Source organism: Meriones unguiculatus, chromosome 1 (assembly GCF_030254825.1).
Source record: "Meriones unguiculatus strain TT.TT164.6M chromosome 1, Bangor_MerUng_6.1, whole genome shotgun sequence".
In the NCBI taxonomy this organism is placed as follows: domain Eukaryota; kingdom Metazoa; phylum Chordata; class Mammalia; order Rodentia; family Muridae; genus Meriones; species Meriones unguiculatus.
In genome coordinates this window covers 5,490,988-5,511,085 of record NC_083349.1, presented here as the reverse complement: position 1 = coordinate 5,511,085, position 20,098 = coordinate 5,490,988, and the positions used below count along the sequence as shown (strand labels likewise).

The 20,098-nt window shown below is 43.7% G+C and overlaps 1 protein-coding gene across 6 annotated transcripts; it reads left to right on the top strand.

Moving 5' to 3' along the window:
- The first annotated feature begins 703 nt into the window (after positions 1–703).
- Positions 704–11,998, top strand: LOC110553734 (zinc finger protein 175-like). Of its 6 annotated transcripts, none has more exons than XM_060380284.1 (5): positions 704–898; positions 1,953–2,109; positions 3,036–3,252; positions 4,329–4,455; positions 9,966–11,998. In XM_060380284.1, the coding sequence occupies exons 3-5, from the start codon at positions 3,181–3,183 to the stop codon at positions 11,507–11,509; spliced, it is 1,743 nt and encodes a 580-aa protein (XP_060236267.1). In that variant the 5' UTR covers positions 704–898; positions 1,953–2,109; positions 3,036–3,180; the 3' UTR covers positions 11,510–11,998. The 6 variants fall into 6 exon arrangements, with proteins under 6 accessions (XP_060236267.1, XP_060236258.1, XP_060236246.1 ...); XM_060380275.1 differs by having other exon boundaries at positions 3,025–3,252; XM_060380294.1 differs by lacking the exon at positions 704–898 and adding an exon at positions 905–1,314 and having other exon boundaries at positions 3,025–3,252.
- Positions 11,999–20,098: the final 8,100 nt, after the last annotated feature.

Sequence of the window (20,098 nt, the reverse complement as noted above, 5' to 3'; positions counted from 1 at the left end):
AAAAAACTCGCCGCAGAAAAAAACAATTCCACCATTTTGGGCCAAAGTTAAAGGAAGCTTTATTAAATATTAAATACTGACCAAAACAAGAACTTTGGTCACGACAATTCCCAACAGTCTCCCAGCTGAGAATGGCCTCAAGCACGTGTTGCAGGAGCCTGTAGGCACAAACCTATAGGCCACCGTACTTTCCGATAAGGCCTGGATGTTTTCCGAGAACTACACTTCCCAGCATTCCAGGTCCCTGGGTAGGTGGGGCTTACAGGTTAATTTTGAGCACGTCCCATTTCCTCATAATTCTTCCTAGTTTTCACGGTTTTCTAAAACCAGAAGTAAAAAACACATCCTTAAATGCTTAAATTTAAGCATGTGCACTATACCTGTCTCTTAAATGCGTGTGCAGCCACGCAGAAAATAACCCCCCCGACGGTGTGAGACAGCTTCAGACCTTCAGTCTGCGGCATCCCACGTGGATGTTCGGAAGTGGAGCACTCTTAAAGGCGACGTCGCATAACTGAAATATGGCTGTGGCCACGACAATGGGGGGTGGGGGTGGGGTGGGGCGGGGAGCCAGAGCGCGCGCCATTATAACTACTGGCAACGAGAGCGCTCCCGAGCGGTGGCAGGCGCGCGCAATGCCACTTCCGTAGCTCTGCCAGCACCAGTGGCCACGCGCAATACCAACTTCCGCCGGAAAAACAAAGGCTGAGTGGAAGTTCGTTTTACCCACAAGGGTCCTGGAGCGTCGGTTTCCGTTTAGAGCTTCACGTGTTCGTTGTTGTTATCGTTACCAGGACGCCGTGGGAGTTCGCGTTCTGAACACTGGCGCATTCTGAGCGCCCGTGGGCGGAAGTCGCGTCCCGCGTGCGAGGGCGGCGCTCTCTACGGTGACCGTGAGGTGAGTGGCGGCGCGCACGGAGGACGCTGTGCTGCCCAGTGGTGGCCGAGGCGGCTGAGAGTAGGGCTTGTGAGGGCGGCAGTGGAGCCGGCTGCCGTGAGCCTGGGGCTGGTGGGGGCTATTGTTCTGCTTCGTTGGTTTTTTTTTTTTTTTGTTTGTTTGTTTGTTTTTGAGACAGGGTTTCTCTGTGTAACCCTGGCTGTCCTGGACTCGCTTTGTGGACGAAGCTGGCCTCAATCTGAGAGATGCGCCTGCCTCTGCCTGGTATTTCAGGGTCCTTACCGTGGTTGGTTAGAGAATCAAGCAGAAGTGTAAGCCAAAGTGAAGGTACACTTAAGTGGACCAGGCTAGCCTCAGACTTGACGGTGACCCTCCTGTCTCTCCTTCCCGAGGCCTGGGTTACAGGAATGTGTGATGTAAGTTGAGGTTCCCAGAAAAATTAAAGAAGTTACATTTGCTTAATTGGCTAAGTAATCAGGAGGACACAGTTATATGGGATCCTGTCCTTCCCACTTCCACTTTCATTCTGCTGTTTTTCAACAAAAGCCTCCTGTGGTTTCAGCTCCACATTTCACTTCCTGTTTATTTTAAAGCTATTAGGTGCATGACCTTGTTATGTGTACAGGTTGCTGTTAGGGAAAGTTGGCTGTTGGTCATTTTCTACTCTGAATATTTCAGCTTGTGTTTTAGTCATTTTTGAATATTTCACTTTTTTGGGGGGGGCGGTGGAAAGGGGGATAGGTAGCAGACACCAGCAGGGATCTATTGTCTATTGTTTTTGTCCATCTGTAGCTGGAGCTAAAGCTGACTCAAGAGGCTTTGAGTTTTGAAGATGAACCATCAGATTTAATCTCTTGGGGAGGTGTCTTTAGGAATGTATCATCTGGTCCTAAGTAAATGAAACTTAGTGTCCTTTTTTTGCCCGGAGGCCTTTTGGAAACACATACTGTCCTCAGGCCATTTGGGCTTCAGTGGCATCTGAAGCTTTTCATCTTTCAACAGAACAAAATGCAGATTGGACCCTAGGATAAAAAAATATCCTTTTCTCTCCTAGCTTTCCTTCCCAGGTCGTGTCACCGTAATTGTCTTTCTACTCTCCCTCAAGATAATAGGAAATAGGAAGGGAGTGTCGCTTTCTTTGAGGCAAAGGAGAGATCATCCCCTGCACAAGCTTATCAGCATGAAGCCTCGCTTGCCTCTTTAACAACCAGGTACACCAGGTTAATGACAAAGGGTTGATAACTGAGTGAAAGTAAAATAAAATTGAGTTAACAATTTTATTGAGTCAGTTTTATTTCAGTTTATTTATTTGAGTCATGTGATGTGTGCCTGTTTGGGATTGTGCCCATGAGTGCAGGTGGAGGCCCAAGGCCTCATGGAGCTTGAGTCACAGGTGGTTGTGAGGCACTGATGTGGGTGCTGGGAATCAAGCTTGGTTTCAAACTTGTAGGACAGTGAATGTAAAGAGTCAGTATGGGCTAAATAGGGACATTTTTACAAAGTATATGCAGAGAAAAGGTTGGGCAGGACGAATTAAGGAGCAGCTTTCATTCTCCGTAGAACATAGGAGATTAAGCGGTAAATGAGACCTTGGTGGTAGATCAGAATACCATTAAACAGAAAGATTATTCTTTTATTTGTTTCTTTCACTGTCAGCCAGATGCTAAGGACTTGATTCCCAGCGCCTACGAACACCTGCATCTTAATTTGGAAACTTCATGTTGTTTAATATTTTCTCACAGCTAAAGGGTGGGAGATCTGCAGTGAATTCTTCCTAACCCTAAGTTCAAAATCATGTCTTTTTGTTTCCTGGATCTTCATAAAAGTAAGAAGTGGGGCTAGGCATGGTGATGCACACCTTTAATCCAGGAGGCAGAGTCAGGAGGATCTCTGAGTTTAAGGACAGTCTGGTCTACAGAGTGAACAGCTAGGGCTACACACAAAAATCCTGTCTTGAGGAAAAGAAAAAAACAACAAAAAAAAAAAAAAAAGAGAGAGAGTTGGGCTTTTTGTAACCTTGTCCACTACTCAGCAATGTCTATAAGATGGCTGTCAGGGCCTTCAGAACTTCATGTGCAAAGGTTGGATGAATGTCTTACAGTCATTGATTTTCCAGAACTTCCCAGTGTCTTTGTAGATTCCTGGGTCAGACCATTCATTCATGCTGCTGATTTCCCAGCACAACCAAGCTGAGCTCTACCTGTCAGCTCTACTCGGAGGCTCCATATGCTCACAACGAATCCCGAGGAAATTTGAGATCTAGGGTAGACATCACAGAGGACATGTCTGCTGATGTGAATTTCTGCCAGAAGCCCCAGAAACTAGGAGCAGAGGAGCTGCACAAGTCATGTGAGGTGAGGAGAGACGATTCTGGTTCCATTCTCCAGAACTAGGGTGTAGACACTGGAAATAGCACATTGTGAGCTCTGTTTCTGGGACAACCTTGATCCTCTAGCTAAGAGTGGATCCTGGACAATTGAAATGCTAGCATTTCCTCGTCTTTTCATGAAGTATTTGTTGTGCTGCATCTGGGGTTTAGGTTTATCTGCCCATCTGTGGCTTTCTGGGGAGGCCTGTTTCTGTTAATCCCAGATAAAGGAGACTGGGAGGACAGAGAAGGGGGCGCATCCAAGTCTAGCTTGCTGGACCAGAGAGATTATTTTGGCTTGATTATGGGGGCCCAGATGAGGAGTGGCCTCCAGGGGCATGGGCAATTTGGACAGTTGTGTCACTGACATCCTCAGCATGGTTTGTGGTTTGAGCGCTGTAACCCCCAAGTTGTCCCCCACCCAGTTTAGTCCAGTTGGTAGGTTTTTATAACTTCTGGAAGGGGTCTTGATCTCACTCAGAGCCTTCTGTTGCTCTCTAAACTCACTGTGGGTTTTCCTACCCCCCACTTTCACTCTCTCTTTCTGGAAAACTTTTTGGTGTTCCATCCTACTTCAAGCATCTCATTTACAGTCAAAGCTGCTGTGCTTTGTGGAGCATGTCAGTTGCTCCTTAATTTGTTCCTCCCAACATTTTCCTTGTGTCTATTTATAAAATGTTCCTTTTGGCCCCATGCTGAGTCTTTTTTTTTCCCCCATGCTGAGTCTTACATTTGCTCTTTTACCAGGCTGAGTTTCTTAGAGCCCAGAAGCTCATACTGTAGTGTTGAACCCAAGGAGGCCCACACAACTCTAGACAAGCATGAGGCTTACTAGCTGTTGTCTTGCTTCATTTTAGTAGAGAAATTCTGTCTCCTGTGCGGGTGGGTGAAACACAGTACACAGTACATGGCAAGATGTTCATTTATATGCAGCTAAAGCCTGGTTGTAAAATGTGAAACCTGTGGGAAGTTTAATGCACATCCCGGGGACAAAAATCACTAAAAACACATGTCTATTTAGTAGGTTTCAATGGATAATTCACAGTGAATATGTTGTTACAGAGATTAGTGACCTTTGAGGATGTGACTGTGGACTTCAGCCAGGAGGAGTGGCAGTACCTGGACCCTGCCCAGAGATGCCTGTACCAGGAGGTGATGCTGGAGATCTACAGCCACCTCTTGTCAGTGGGTGAGCACAGCCGGCCTGGGGATCCAGGATGGGCCTCGTATTCTTTTTGCAGAACTTGGTAGACTATTAGAAGTCTGTCATGATTTCTAACTTTTTCTAGTTCACTTCTGTTGCACTTTTCATGTGTTGCTCTTTGTACAGTAGTTAATGTTGATGTTAGCAGTTAGCCAGTGCAGAGTTCAGTGGATACCCTCTAAAGCCCAAGAAGGTAGATGCACGCAAATCTAGTATCCTTCCAGTTCACAGAGTATCCAGGCCGGAGTTCATCCTCAAGATGAAGAAAATAAAAGACACACACATGGGGAAGGTTGATGTTCCACATAAGAGGTGTGATTGTCAAGAGAGTGACTGTTCCCAGGTGGAGGTAGATAGTTAAGCAGTGTAGTCAGCTGACTGACTGACCCATCCACTCAGTAGTCGGCACCTACACAGCCCCCAACTTTGAGTTTTCACAGTAAGCACTGTACCACATTTTGTTAAGAGTATGTAATTGGGGAAGAGATGTGGTTACCGGGTAAATAGTTATCTGCTTAAGTTTCCTTCTGATGGTCTGTACAAATTCATAGTCCATGTTTGGAAATTATGAAACAAACCACACGTGGATTTCTGTTTGCATATCCTAACTGTCAACAGTTGACACTATCAATTTCATTAATATATTGCTGTGCAATGAGTAAAAGAAACATTTACCTCTTCGTTTATTTTTGTTTTTTTAGATTGTGTGTGTATGTCTATGTCTATGTGTTAGAAGAGACCTAAAGAGTGCTAGAATTATAGGTGGTTATGAGCACCCATGTGGGTGCTGGGAACTGAACGTGGGTCCTCCAGAAGAACAGCAGGTGCTCTTTGTAGCCCTCATTTTTAAGATGTATTTACTTATTTTTTATGTATATGAGTGCTCTATCTGCATGTACACCTGCACGCCAGAAGAGGGTATCAGATCATGTTAAGATGGTTGTGAGCCACCATGTGGTTGGTGGGAATTGAACTCAGGACCTCTGGTAGAGCAGCCAGTACTCTTAACTGCTGAGCCATCTCTCCAGCCCTGTAGCACTCGTTTTTTAAAACTCTGCTTTATTTTGGTGTTGAGGCCTCTACCTCCCATCCACCAACCCCCCAATGCTGGGTAGGAGAGAGGTTAGTAGGGAGAGAGGTCACGGACCCCTTTACTTCTCCCAGCTGTTTAGGGTCAGTGGGTCTTTGGGGATCTACCAATCTCCATCAACAAGCTGCTGCTCCCTGAACTTCTCTCCATCTGTCTGCTCCAGACCACCACACCATCTATCTCTGGTCTCCAAACTTAAATGCCATATGTCAACATCACATGCCACACCTTCTTTCTCAGCTCTCAAATTTATATTCCCCAGAGTCCTAGACCATGCCCGCTCTGCAGGAGGCAGGCCATTACCAGCTGGCAGAAGCTATGCCCTGCACGAGACAGTTAGCAGCTGTGGACAAACTAGCCCAACTAAAATCCCACAAAAACATACTTACATGACATAACCAAGTTTACAAAGAAACCCAAACTTTCATTACAACTCTTAACCCTCTTAACCACTGAGCTATCTCTCCAGGCCCCTGTGATATCTTTTCATGATTCTTACTTATTTAGAGCATCTCATTATAACTGTTATATAACTATATTTTCTGTGTATATTATTTTCTGTATGTTTTATCATTTTGTTGTCTTCTAGTTTCTTGTTATCTTTTTTGTTTTGTCTTTTTAAAAATTAATTTATTTACTTTATATCTTAGTCTTCTAATTCTTTCACCCCATTTAATTAATCTCTTCATTAGTGTCCTTTTTCATCCTGGATCTTCTTCTGTGTCCTCCTAATTGTGGCACCACTTTATTCCTGTTTTATGTGTTCCCATGTCCTCATTTCTTATTACATTTATGTGTGTGCATTTATGTCCCTTGGCGTGCCCATGTCCCTCACCCCTGTGGAGGTCTGAGAACAACTTGGAGGAAGTCCATTCTCTCAAGCACCTCTACCCCTAGAGCCATCTTGTGGGCCCAGTCTATGCTCTTGTAAGAATTGCCTTTTAGAGCCATGCTGTTCTGACCCCTTGGTCCTCCTGGGCTTAGTTTTCTTAACTTGGTAGGATTGTCTACTTAGGTTGGCCTGTGGGAATGGTACTGATTGTGTTCATTGATGTGGCGACCCAGCTGTGTGGGCAGCACTGCCCCCTAGAGTCAGGCCATAGAGTGTGTCCTGAAAGCAAGCTGAGTTACAGCAAGGTGTGTGTTCTGGTCTTCCTCGCTAGTCACAGTGGCTGTGTTTACACTCTTCACTTCTTGTCACACTGTGATGTGTGAAGTGCTGTTTCTGTTTCCTGCCACCTTGAACTCCCTGAAATGATGGACTCTAAAACCTAAAATGAAAGCTGAAGAGTGTTTTATCACAGCAACAGAAATGAAAGCAGGACAGGCCTCTCATTTGAATTGTGATGCTGTCTTGTTGGCAACTGCAGTCTCTGTGTATGTAAACCTGCTGCCATATCTAGCAATCTAGAGGACTGGTCCTGTGAATGGCCTTCTTTATTTTTGAGACATCAGGAACTGGATTATGATCATTCAAGTTAGAAGGTGTTTTCATATGAGAAATTTTGGTTTCTTGGCTCTTCTTGATTTTAGGGGTGTTTTTTGTTTGTTTGGTTTTTGTTTGTTTTTTGAGACACGGATTCTCCGTGTAGCCTTGGCTGTCTTGGACTTTGTAGACCAGGCTGGCCTCAAACTCACAGAGATCCATCTGCCTCTGCCTCCCTGAGTGCTGGGATTGCCACTGTGCCCAGCTTTGTTCTTGCGTTTATTATTTCCTACTTCCTGCTTCATACTTTCATTTTCTAGGATACTGCCTAAATGACTGTTTCTTAATTCCACCGAAATCAATACAAAGTAATTCCCTATTTCCTTATTTAGACTTTGTTCCTAATGAGATTTGTGAACTTCACTTAGGAATTCATAATATTCTATTAACAGTTTTTACAGCAAACATTTCTATTTTCTTTTTCTTCTTTCTGATGATTTGATACAAATATTCAATCATTTTGTATGATGTAAAATTCACCAGCTCTTTTAATGGCTGTATATTACCAATCTGTACTGTCCCTCAGTGTTTTCCTCACCTGTGCTCTGATCAACAGTTACAGGTCTCTGTTGATGTCCGCTCTGCTAGTGTTCCCTATTGCATATAATTTGTTGATTAGATTGTCTTCTCTGTTGTTGTTTTGTCAGTGTTGAGCTCCGTGGACAGCAGTTTCAGCAAGTAAAGAAATATATGTATTGAATTTCCAAAGATAAGCCGAATATACTGTTTTATCCTATTTTAGAAGATTTTTTAGTGTCTGCCAAATAGAAGGAAACAGGTTGTAATGGACAGTGTGGAGTAACTGCATGAGAGTTAGGAAAATATCCTTTTCTGCCTTTGACCTGTGTATTAAAGGAAAGGTTGCTTGAAATGCAACATGAGGATGTGGAGAACGATTGCTCTTATGGTTCACGTGAAGTAGCATCACCCCAAATGTGAGGTGACATGGGAGTTGATGTTGAGGGCACGTGGAGTGGTTATTCCCTAGAGTTGGAATAAAAGACCACACTAAGCAAACTAGTTGAGAGCAGTGGTTCTCGACCTTCCTGATGCTGTGACCCTCTAATACCCTCATGTTGTAGTGACCCCCAACCATAAAATTATTTTCATTGCTACTTTATAGCTGTAACTTTGCTACCGTTACGAATTGTAATGTAATTATCTTATATGCAGGATGTCTCATATGCTACCCCTGAGAAAGGGTCATCTCCACCTCACAAGGGTTGCTGGGTCATGACCTACAGGTTGAGAATCACTGAGTTGGAGGATATGAGGAAATGCTTAGAGTTAGGAGTAATTGACCATTTTTATGTTGATGTTGAGTTATGTTGGAGAATTAACATTTATTTTTAAGTTTGGATTTTTATTTTATATGTATGAGTGTTTTGCCTGCGTGGATGCCGGCGTACCGCATGTGAGCCTGCTACTTGCAGAGCCCTAAGAGTGTTGAGCCCCTGGAACTGGAATTGCAGATGGTTGTGAGTGGTCATGTACCCGGGTGCTGGGAACCAAATTCCAGTCTTCTCCAAGAGCAGTAAGAGCTCTTAACCACTGAGCCATCTTTTTAGCCCAATATTGGCTACTTATGGAAAGGCTTTTTAGGGTCTTTGTGGTGCAGTTTATAATATTCCACATGGATGCTGAAGGATTGACAATACAGTGTCAAAAAAGTGAAGACAGTAGTGTGTAGTTTCTATTTAAGAATTTCTGGTTGTGGCTAGGGAGGTGTTCAGTGAATAACATGCTTACCGTGCAGTGATCGGGACCTGAGTTTGGATCCTAGCACCCATACGAAAGCCTGTGTGCCTGCAACTCTAGCATTAGTGGCGGGGTATCAGGGGCCTAATAGTCAGGCCCAGCTGAAAGAGTGAACAACTGTCTCAAAAAATAACTAATAGAGAGCAGTAGAGAAAGATAGCCAGTGTTGCTCTCTGGCCGTCACATGCACACACAAAGGTGAGCACAGAAATTCCACACAGCATAAGTTGGAGAACCATAAGAGATACTTACCGTCCACCTCTGCCTCCACAAGTGCATACACAAGCTAATACACTCATACACACAGACACATAGAAAACACACATCAAAACTACAAACTTGGGCAGGTGGCTCAGTTGGTAAAGTGCTCATTATGCAAGTATGAGGACCCAGGTTCGGTCTCTAACACTCACATTAAAAACAAACAAACAAAAGCTGAGCACAGTGGCTCACTCTTGTAATCTAGGCCAGCAGAGACAAGGGGGCTCCCTAGGGCATTCTGGTGGGCAGTCTAGACCTTGTCTCAAAAATAAGGTTGAAAGTGATTGAAGAAGACACTCAACCTTTGACCTGACCACCACATGCATGAATAAACAAATGCACACATGTGAACACATACACAAAAACATCAAGTAAATAAGATACAGAAAATAAATAAATTTGGGAGTGTAAAGCCCAGGAATGAGGGCTTGCAGAGCATGGGTGAAATCTGCAGTTAATCCTTACAGAAGGAAAGAAAAAAATGTCACAACAACAACAAAAATGATCTAAGGCTTTTCCACAGCTAATACAGTTCTGTTTCCCTTTCTTCCGACTTTGGCTGTCCATGACAATAGTAATTAATGTCTGTTTTCTCCCTTACTTATTTATCCTTCTATATCTGTATCACTACACCTCTTGCATAAGTTGGTTGTCTTTCACCAAACCAAATCTTCCAACAAATTGTCTAGGTGATCTTATAAGTTTATTCACTGCAGAGAAAGTTGCCTGGCAAATGGGTGCTGAATTGCATAAATGTGTGGCATATTATATGGGTCATGATAGCATTTCTCACTGTTCTCTTTATCATCAGCATCATTATTACCTGACACAGATTTGTGTTGAGACCCTTAATTCCTCCTCCAGGCTCATTGTCTGTTTCTTCATCTCTTTTCTCAACAGGGGAATCAAAGTATGACTCACTACACCAAATTTGTGAGAAAGCTGCTTTTCCAAATGATGTATCAAGAGTAATCACTAGCTGTGGTTCATATTGTTCCATTCTAGAGGAACTGTGGCAGGATGGAGACCCTAAACAGACAGATCAGCAAAACCAGATCACACCCTTGAGTCCTGGTGCTTTCTTCAAACAGAAAACACTGATCAAAGACAATGGTTATAAATGTGAAGCAACTGGGGGATCCATTCCTTTAGGCCCCCACCTTATTCCTACACAAAAAAGATCTCCAAGATGTTACCCATTTGAAAAAACTTTGCTGCCCAACCGTCAGGCAGATAGTGAACATCAGAGCAGTGCGACAAAGCAGCCTAAAGACATTGTTGAGTCTTGTCAGTTCTTCACACAAGGCCTTTCTAATGCTGTGTGTACAAGCCCTGACAGAGGAGAGAAAGTATGCAAAGGTAATCAGTTTGGAAACATTGTCAGCCCTGAGCAACTATTTATGCAGCATGAAATTCTTGCCCAGGACCAGCCACTTGAATATAACAAATATAGGAAGAACCTCACTGCTAAATCAACTTTGTATCAGCAGCAAATAACTAACACTACAGAGACACCTTTTATTTGTCACATGTGTGGGAAATCGTTCCTTCAGAAATCTGAGTTGTGTCTTCATCCAGGAACAAACAGAGGAGAGACACCTTACGAATGTCCTGACTGTCGGAAATCTCTCACGAGTACATCCAGCCTGCAGGTGCATCATGAAATTCCCACAAAGGAGAAACCTTATATATGCCATGACTGTGGGAAACCATTCAGTTATGCATCCCACCTAAAGGTGCATCTTCGAATACACACGGGTGAGAGACCATATGTGTGTTCTGACTGTGGGAAGGCCTTCAGCCAAAAGTCAGTCCTCACCACACATCAGAGAATTCACACTGGGGAGAAGCCTTACACATGTAGCTACTGTGGGAAGTTGTTTGTTTATGCATCAGATCTGAAGAAGCATAATCGGTTTCACACAGGGGAGAAGCCTTATGAGTGCAGCGACTGTGGAAAGTTGTTCAGTAATAAATCCCACCTGCCTGTGCATCATCGGATTCACACTGGGGAGAGACCTTACAAGTGCTGTGACTGTGGGAAGTCATTCAGAAGAAAATGCCACCTTAAAGTGCATCATCGGGTACACACTGGTGAGAAACCTTATGTATGCTCTGAGTGTGGTAAGGCCTTCAGCCACAGTTCAGTTCTCAGTACACATCAGAGAATTCACACTGGGGAGAGGCCTTACACGTGCAGCTACTGTGGGAAAGCCATGTCTTCTAGAGCACAACGGAATGAGCATCTAAGGATCCACACAGGTGAGAAGCCGTATGTGTGCATTGAGTGTGGGAAAGCTTTTAGTGGTAGATCTTCTTTACAAGCGCATCTTACAACTCACAGCAATAAAAAACCTTTTATGTGTCACAAATGTGGGAAAGGCTTCCTGCGCAAGTCACGATTGTTATCTCACCAGCAAACTCACGCTGGTGAGAATCCTTAGGCGTGCTGTGTGTGCACGCACCTAAGTTGACAGTTGTTCTGTCAACTAAAGGTACATCATTGAATTGAAATGGAAGGAAGAAAATGTTAGTACTTTACTGGGAAGGTTTACAGTAGCTCAAGGCGCATCGATTTCTGTGCGGAATGTTGAGGTAAGCCTTTTGGAGGCCCATAGGGCAAGTGAAATGTCAGCAAATCCTATGACTTCTCGAAAGGTCCTGATCCACTGCACACAGTGTTGATCTACTCCTAGCACGTGAGTGAAGTCTCAAAATGGATCCGAGACTATTACGGTGACTGCTTCCCCCTTTAGGTCAGAGTCACTCCTAAGGTGACCCTGACACCCCCCCCCCATCTCACATTTCCTTAAAGTTGCACCAACCTGGTTGATTGATACTGGTGCTTGAGGCTAGCATGGGATGGTCTGATTGGTCTTTCAATCATTTAAAGGCTGTTACACTGGACAATAAAGTTAGATCTGCACCATTGAGTCTGGTCTCTGGAGTCTGATTCTGTTTGGGCTTTGTCACCATTCACCCTATTTCCCCTCAGTTCCTGATCCCCACAGCTGTCACCTGAACAGGGACATCAGGGACCCCCAGTCATTGTGGGAGTGTACTTCCCTACTCAGAATGGATAACTCAAATTCTCAGCATAAAGAAAATCAATTAGAAATCCTGGAAGTTATACTAGAGAGTAGGCAACTTTCTTTCTCACATGACAAACTTAATCCTTTCTATGACAAGGTCCTTAACACTGTGTCCTTGTTGGTAGGAGAGAACTGGGATGAGCAAACTTGGGAGCGGGTTGCAATTCTTGCACAAAAGAGATAGAGACTCTACCATGCTTCCCCTCCCCCTATTCTTAACTGAGATGCCTTAGGGCATCTGCTATCACTTTATCTTCTTTGACCTTGATGGCAGAACCTGGAGAGAGAAAAAGCTAAGGGCTCTGCCAGGAATGCTTTGACTGCCTCTGGCTCAGTAGATGAGGACCCACCCAAACCAAAAGTAACTTCCTTGTACTCAGAGTTGGATCAACTCAGTGAAACAGACTGAAGGAGAAGGGTCACCAGGATATGGTGCAGCCTCAAAGGGAAGGGCAGCAGCTTTCTGTTCCCCTGTAGGCAAATGGCACCATGTCGTCAAGGGAGCAGCCACCTATGCAGATTCCTGGATAAAAGCAATGAGAATGGATTACATTCACCATTCATTAATCAAAGGTTTGGTCACTACTTTAAATATACCCCAGGACTGGAAATATTTGAACAATCTTATCTAGAGGGCAGTTCCTTCAATGGAAACCTGCATTCTCTGATGGAGAAGTTCTCAGCCAAGGGAACTTGGCCTGATGGCTCATGTGGGAGAAGGTAACTATGCTTCTGCTACTCAAATGGTAGACCCTCGAAATTATTTCCATCAGGTGCACTTTGTTGGGGGGTACACGGTTACCTCCATTGTTACTAAGCCCCAAAAGTTACAGTTCTCTGTTGCAGTAAATAGAAATGAGTGTTGGGCTGTATGTTTATTATTAGCCCTAAGATTATCACAGTGGTATTATTTAACTCACTATCACAAATAATAAAACACAGACACTTGTTAAATTTTATAATTGCCTTATTTACCTTGGGCCAGGCAGATATTTTACTTACACTGTCTCAATATCTTCACCATCCATCTCCCAGCCCCCATCCAAGGCCATTCACCTTAATCCTCATCTGATCCATAATCCCATGGTACTTGCTTATATTCTCCATTTGGGCCTTTTCTCTACAGTATTGGAGTCCTTCCTCTCACCCCTCCCCCTGCCTTTTTTATTTCCTCTAACCCATCCTAGTGTCCTCCTTTCTCTCTTCCCATCTGTTTGTTTCCCTGTGAGTCTCCTGTCCTCAAAAACCCTGGAACCTTAGCCACACCTACCCCATTCTGCCCTGCCCAGATACAGGTCATTTAATCAGCCAGTTAGTAGTTTTACTAACAAGGATAGTTGTATCTAGGCAACAATATACAAGCATCAGACCAACCCCCGGCAGTTTTCTTCCCCACACCCCCTGCATTGGCTTCCATGACAATCTCTCTGGCACACTTGGCATGGATTAGTCCTTGCCTTCCGGTTGCCACAAGACAGTTCACCCCCCTCTTTCTCCTGTGTCACAGTGCCAAACAGATAGAGATTTTAACCATTACAGAGGAGGCAAAACAGGCTTTGAAAGATGTTAATGCAGGCCTTAATCAAGCCCTTCTACGTAAGTGGGTTTGAGGCCTTAGAATACCCACACAGGGATTTCCTACTGGGGCACTTTTCTAACCTCCCAATAAAATATGATACTGGGTTCATATGGCATATTATTCTGCTCCTAATGTTACATCTATTACAGACAATATTTTCACTCTTGAACTAAAAGTGCTTAAAACATCCCCTTTATTGTTGGGTAAAAAGCCAGATAGAATTCTTCCAATTTCCCAGGACTTGCCTGGACGTTTTCATCCCACTATATTGCTCATCTCTTCTTGTTAAATTTCCAGGGCAAAATAGGTAACCATTTCCCTAAAAATAAAATCCTACCCATGCTTCCATTAACACCTGTGATTCATAGATGGTACTTATTAGAAAAACCCATTCTTGATGCCGATTCAGGCTTTATATTATAGACTTGTCCTCAAAGACATGCTCTAGCTTTGTTACTCGTTTTTATCATTCCCACCAACCTAAAGGCTTTACTAGTTGCTTTGAGGGATCTGTGCAGTTAGGAGAATTGTTGGCTATCTTAGCCCTTTCAAGAGATTGGCAAGACCCAATTAAATATTTTCAGTGACAGCCAATATGCCACCAATGCTGTTAAGGCTATGCCTTTAGCTGTTAAACCAGTCCTCTGTATTTGGCCATGATTCAGCTTCAGTTATTGAGCAAAGACAGGCTCCTTTCTTTATTCAGCATGCATGCTCTCATTTGGGGCTTCCTGGAGCCATTTCAGAGGGAAACCGGGAGATGATTATCTGGTGACAGCCTTCCTCATCTCCATCAGAAGAAGCCTGATTGCTCCATTCTAGGTTTCACAATTTGGCTCTATCATGCCACAAGCTTTTTCTGAAATTATTCACAAGTTCTTGTAACAATTTAACACGTACCTGTCCTTAGAGGTCTTCAGCCCAACAGCTTGTGAAAAGTGGATGTGACTCACGTTCCAGAGCTTGGTCGTCCTAAATGCATGTCATTATTGACACCTTTTCTTCATTCCTGTTTGCCATGGCTCAGCCTAAAGAAAAGGCCAAGATGGTTATGGCTACTGTTAAAACTGCCATATTGGTTATGGGCATGCCATAGTCAATTAAGACTGACAACAGGCCAATGAATGCTAGCTCTGCTTTTACAGCCTTTTGTTCTGAATGGAAAATAACACATATCCTGAGTAAAGGAGATGATGGTGACGATGGGTCCATGGTTCCAGATGCCAGACAGTAGTTTATTTTTTTATGCCATGGTAATTGTCTTATTATATCTTTCTTGATACGACTTAAAAACCATATACACCTCCAAACTTAGTGCGCTAAAGCTGTCTTGGAGATTTTTAAGCTTGAAATTAAAACAGAATGGGAACCTATGGGGAATGTCGAGGTAAGCCTTTTGGAGGCCCATAGGGCAAGTGAAGTGTCAGCAAATCTTTCGACTCTCAAAAGGTCTGATCAGTGTTGATCTACTCGGGACTCCTAGCACACTAGTAAAGGCTCAAAATGGATCCGAGGCTAGGGCAGTGACTGCTTCCCACTTTGTTACTGAAGTCCTCTAAGGTGACCTTGCCCCCACCCTTCTCCCACATTTCCTTAGAGTTGCCCCCATCTGATTGACTGTTACTATGGTTGAGGCTAGCATGGGATCTCCTGATTGGTCTTTCAATCATTTAAAGGCTGTTACACTGGATCATAACATTAGATCTGCACCTTTGAGTCGTCTCTGGAGTCTGATTCCCAGGATTCTGTGTGGGCTCTGTTGTCACTCACTCCTCTCCCTCTCAGTCCTGATCGCCACATATTTCATTCTGTGCAGAGAGACCTGAGGTGGGTTGTGAATGTAGAAAGTCCTTCAAACACAAGTCAGGTTTTGGTAGACCCGGGGACTCCTACCTGACACTGTGTAGATTCTGTGATCAAATGAAAAACTTTACCACCAAGTCAATTCCTTATCCCTATTTTTAACTTAAATAAAGAGACCTAATTATAGCTATGCATTGCTTATTTTAAATACACACATTATTATACCTGGGGGAAAGAATAAAGAGTTTGTAGGAAGTACAAATATCCACGTTCATGCATTGCTGTTGGTGTGCGTGCATGCCTCTGGGCACACGTGTTTGCGGATGTTCCTGTGTACTGTGAGAACTCTGTTCTTGAGAAAACAAGTATCTACCTCTTCCCAAGTATTCCACCAAAGGCCAGCTTAAGGAATTGCTGAGTTTATTGAGCATACTTTCAGAACATGAGTGAGGGGTACCTTTAGGACCTGGGTGACCCCAGAGCAGCCATTCCACTTAAAAGTCTCACCCCAGCATGGATGACAACTTTCCTATAGCTGCAAAGATGATATTCCTTCTTCAGTTAGTTTACCATAGTCTATGCTTTAGCATCTTCCAAGACCTCGAGGCTGGAGACTCAATTGATGGAGAAGAGTAGCGGAGATACCAGCTGAGGGATCAATGGCTTTCCACACCCCTCCTGTGAGGAACACGAAAGAGACAACAGGCCCAACCTCAGGGTCCTTTAAATGCGATCACAGCTGCTCTGATGAAGATGATGGCGGTTATGATCAGAGGGTACGTGGCCATGCAGGTGAAGGTGTCACAGCCTCGTGTCATTTCTTAGATGCCTTCTTTCTTTGGATTAAGATGGAGTTTCGAATGGGCCTGAACCCTCCCCAAGTAGTCTATCCTGGATGGCCAGTCAGCTCTAAGGACCTACTGTTTTCAGTTTCCATGTCAACATCACTGGGATTGTAAATGTGTCATTCCTGGCCTTTCACATAGGAACTGGGGGGCCATTCTCAGGTCCTCATGCTTGCGAGATGACAACTTTACTAACTGAGTCATCTCCCTGGCCCTGTATTGGACTTTTATAGGACTATTTACTTTGCCACAGAAATCTTGAATAATGATTCAAGATAAGTCTCTCTATAGTTAATGATTTATTTAAGGCATACGGTTACCAAATTATTGCCAAATGTGTGGGAAATTGTAGTGATCTTTTTCTGTACTATAGGATACTAGTTTTTTAAGTGCCAGAAAGCAAATGATACATATTATCTGTCATGTCTAATAATGTTTACACATCGATTTGTATGAGCGTGTAGTCTAGCCAGCATTTGTTTGTTTATGTTTTTTTTTTTTTTGAGACAGGGTTTGTCTGGAGCCTTGGCTGCCTGGGACTCATTTTGTACACCAGGCTGGCCTCAAACTCACAGCAGTCCTCCTGCCTCTGCCTCCTGGAGTGCTGGGATTACAGGTGTGCACCAGCACACCTGGCAATATGTATGTATGTTTAGATATCCAAGTTCCACACACAGCCCTAGCCGCTTTTGGGATCTTAGCATCTTTTAGGCTGTTAAGAATAGGGTACCCTATGTGGCAGCAATGTCATTACCTTCATCCCAGCCCTGGTGCTCACTGGAGAAACCCAACAATTATCAGTAGAGAACGAGGCATATGGTCAACAGCTCTTAAGAGAGACCTGGAAGGGCAGCTAAGAGAGGCTGAGCCGGTTGGAAATAGGTAAGTCCAAATGACAGAGACCCTGCTGGCCAGGATCTCTAGGGTGCGTTTTCAGGTGAGTACTAACCCTGAAAATAACAGTAGGTGTGGGTCCAGGGTATTCTGTACTCATATAGTGGCCATTATTGTATGGTCTTGGTCACTGGTAAACTTACCATGTGAATTTCTTCGCAAATGAAAATATATGTGCATTTGCTCCAGAGGTATGGCTCCTCCCAAAATAGATCTACAAATGGCTGAGAGATACCTGATGTGGATGCTGAGAATAAAACTTGAGTCATCTAGAAGAACAATAAATGTAATCATTAAGCCACCCTCCGGATGGAATGTTTCAATTTAGAGAAAAATGCTACCAGAGACTCCAATTCTGTGAAGATCTGCTTTCATTCTGCCAAAAGAAATGTCATGATAGTCTTGGATCTTTGTTCACAAACATATCGTTGGCATCAACTAACCAAAATTTAGCTAGATCACATCTTTAAAAATTTTGACAATCATCAGTTTTCAACAGGGTTTTCACTTACCTCCTGTAGGACAAACTCTGTTTTGCTTTTTCATGCTGGTATTAAATGCATCAACAAGCAGTCCCTGGGGGCTCTTTAGTTCTTTGTCACGATCACATGAAAACTGTAGTTGCCTTGTAACTCTTGTAGTTATGTACTGGTGTGTTTAGGGTCAACGAGGAGCCACTCAGACTTGTGACTGGTGTCCTGTGGGGCCAGTGAAAAACTGGCATCTTTTTCTCTTGTTCTGTACCTAAATTCAAAAAGCTTTTAAATTCAGAGACTGCAAGAGGCAGCCAGTAAGGGCAGGGAAGAGGGGAGGGAGACAAGGCTTAATCTCTGTGGCTCAGGACAGGCTGCTCTGCTTCTGATGATGAGAACTTAAACTGACCACTTTTTTTTTTTTTTTTCCCTGCAGCCAGGGCTGTGAAATTAGTTTCTAGTAAAAAACCACAGGGGTGTGATGATACAAAGTAAGTTTAGAATGACAGCATTTTATGCCATAAACTGACAGGGTATAAGGAATTGCAACAAAAAAGCTTGTATTTTTTGACATTCAGTTTTGTACTTAATTTAGACATTTCTTGGTAGCCCCATTATATTCTGGGGTTCATGGGAAGTTCAAGCCAACTCTCCTATGTTTACAGTTTATACCAGGATTCATGGTGCCATCTCTCCAGTGAAAGCTTAGCTGAAGCCACAAATCTGCCTCAAGCCTGTCTCCTAGAGAGGCATCTGGAGGTTTATAAAAGTGTTTATTGTAGCTGTAAACTTTCCATCAACTATTTAACTTCTAAAATTATTTGAATCAAATCAGGAATTCCATTATCAAGAAATAATTCATGGGGAACAGGGACTATTTCTGACATGAACTCAATGGCAGGCTCTTTGACCTCCCCACCCCCCACGGGAGGAGCAGCCCTCCTAGGCCACAGAGGAGGACTTTGTGGCCAGTCCTGAAGATACCTGATAAAACAGGGTGAGATAAAAGGAGAGGAGTCCCCTATCAGTGGACTTGGAAAGGGGCAGGGAGGAGATGAGGGAGGGAGGGTGGGGTTGGGAGGGAATGAGGGAGCAGGATACAGCTGGGATACAGTTAATAGAATGTAACTAATAATAATAAAAAAATTCAATTCATGGATATATATTCATGAATTAAAAATAAAGTATCTCACAAAAGTATGCCCCCCCCCAAAGAATTAATTCATTTGAACAGCAGTGCATCTTCATAAAGATCTGTAGGAAGTTTATTCTATCAGAGTGGGTAAATACCCAGAAAGTGGGGGTTCACACCATGCCAGATTTTTGAGAGACACAGCAGCACAGAAGGGGTGTCAGAGGCTGGAAGCAGTTCTGGGGTTGCTTCATGGTACAGACCTTGCAAAATACCAGACTGCCTTCTAGAAAGCCTATATGCCTACTGAACTTCCCCAATTCAATGGCTTTTGGCAGTTAAATTTACAGAGGACATAAGCACATGTTCATTTAGCTCTGGACTGCAGTCAACGGCGCTTCTGTGCAGGTGCCAGGACTTCTAAGGACTTTCCAACCCCAGAATGCTACTTCCTGTAGAGTGACAGAGCAGAAAAGACGATTTAAAAAATAAAAATAAAAAATAAACCTTAGTCCCTACTTGTGTCCTTAGGACATGTATGTAGGTATGAACCAGTGCTGTCTTCTCTTCTGACCCCAGGGACATGATGTCTGTGGATGACGGTGACCAGATTGACACTGCTTCCATACTGGGCATGTTATTTGAGCTGTGTTTGGGATGGAATCTAAGGAAACCAGTAAATTGGATTATTTGGGAAATATCTATTGGCTTCCAAGGGAGTGACATTTTCAGGAGCCTGATACACTTCATGACTGGAAAGAAAGAATGCAGTTTTGTGGTCGTCAGAACGTTACTGGTTACGTAACTCTGAATGTTACTGGTGTCAGTGTCGGCATTCTGCTGCAGTAGACTGCAGCTGACTCCTGGTCAGGCATGAAGTTGTCTGTGAATGGAGGGCCTGGCACCCAAGCGCAGGTTTTCTGAGCCACACAAGGGATTGTAAATTGTAAGTGTCAGAAAAGAATAGGCTGGGTGACATGTCACATATGGACACAGCACTAGCCTAGAAACTGAATAGAAACCAGACGTTGCCCCCTGAGCTTTTAAGTCAAGAGGAAGAAGAGAAGGGTATTATTTTAGGTGTCTGGGTATTTTGCCTGCATGTATATCTGTGCACCACATGCAAGCCCGGTGCCTATGGAGTCTAGAAGAGGATACCAGTTCTGGAGCTAGAGTGACAGGTGATTGTGAGCCACCAAGTGAGTCAAGCCCAGG

Coding starts and splice junctions, on each gene's coding strand:
- LOC110553734 (XM_060380263.1), top strand. CDS start 3,181: ATGTCTGCTGATGTGAATTTCTGCCAGAAGCCCCAGAAACTAGGAGCA. Junction 3,253..4,328: donor AGCTGCACAAGTCATGTGAG/GTGAGGAGAGAC, acceptor ATGTTGTTACAG/AGATTAGTGACCTTTGAGGA. Junction 4,456..9,965: donor CAGCCACCTCTTGTCAGTGG/GTGAGCACAGCC, acceptor TTTTCTCAACAG/GGGAATCAAAGTATGACTCA.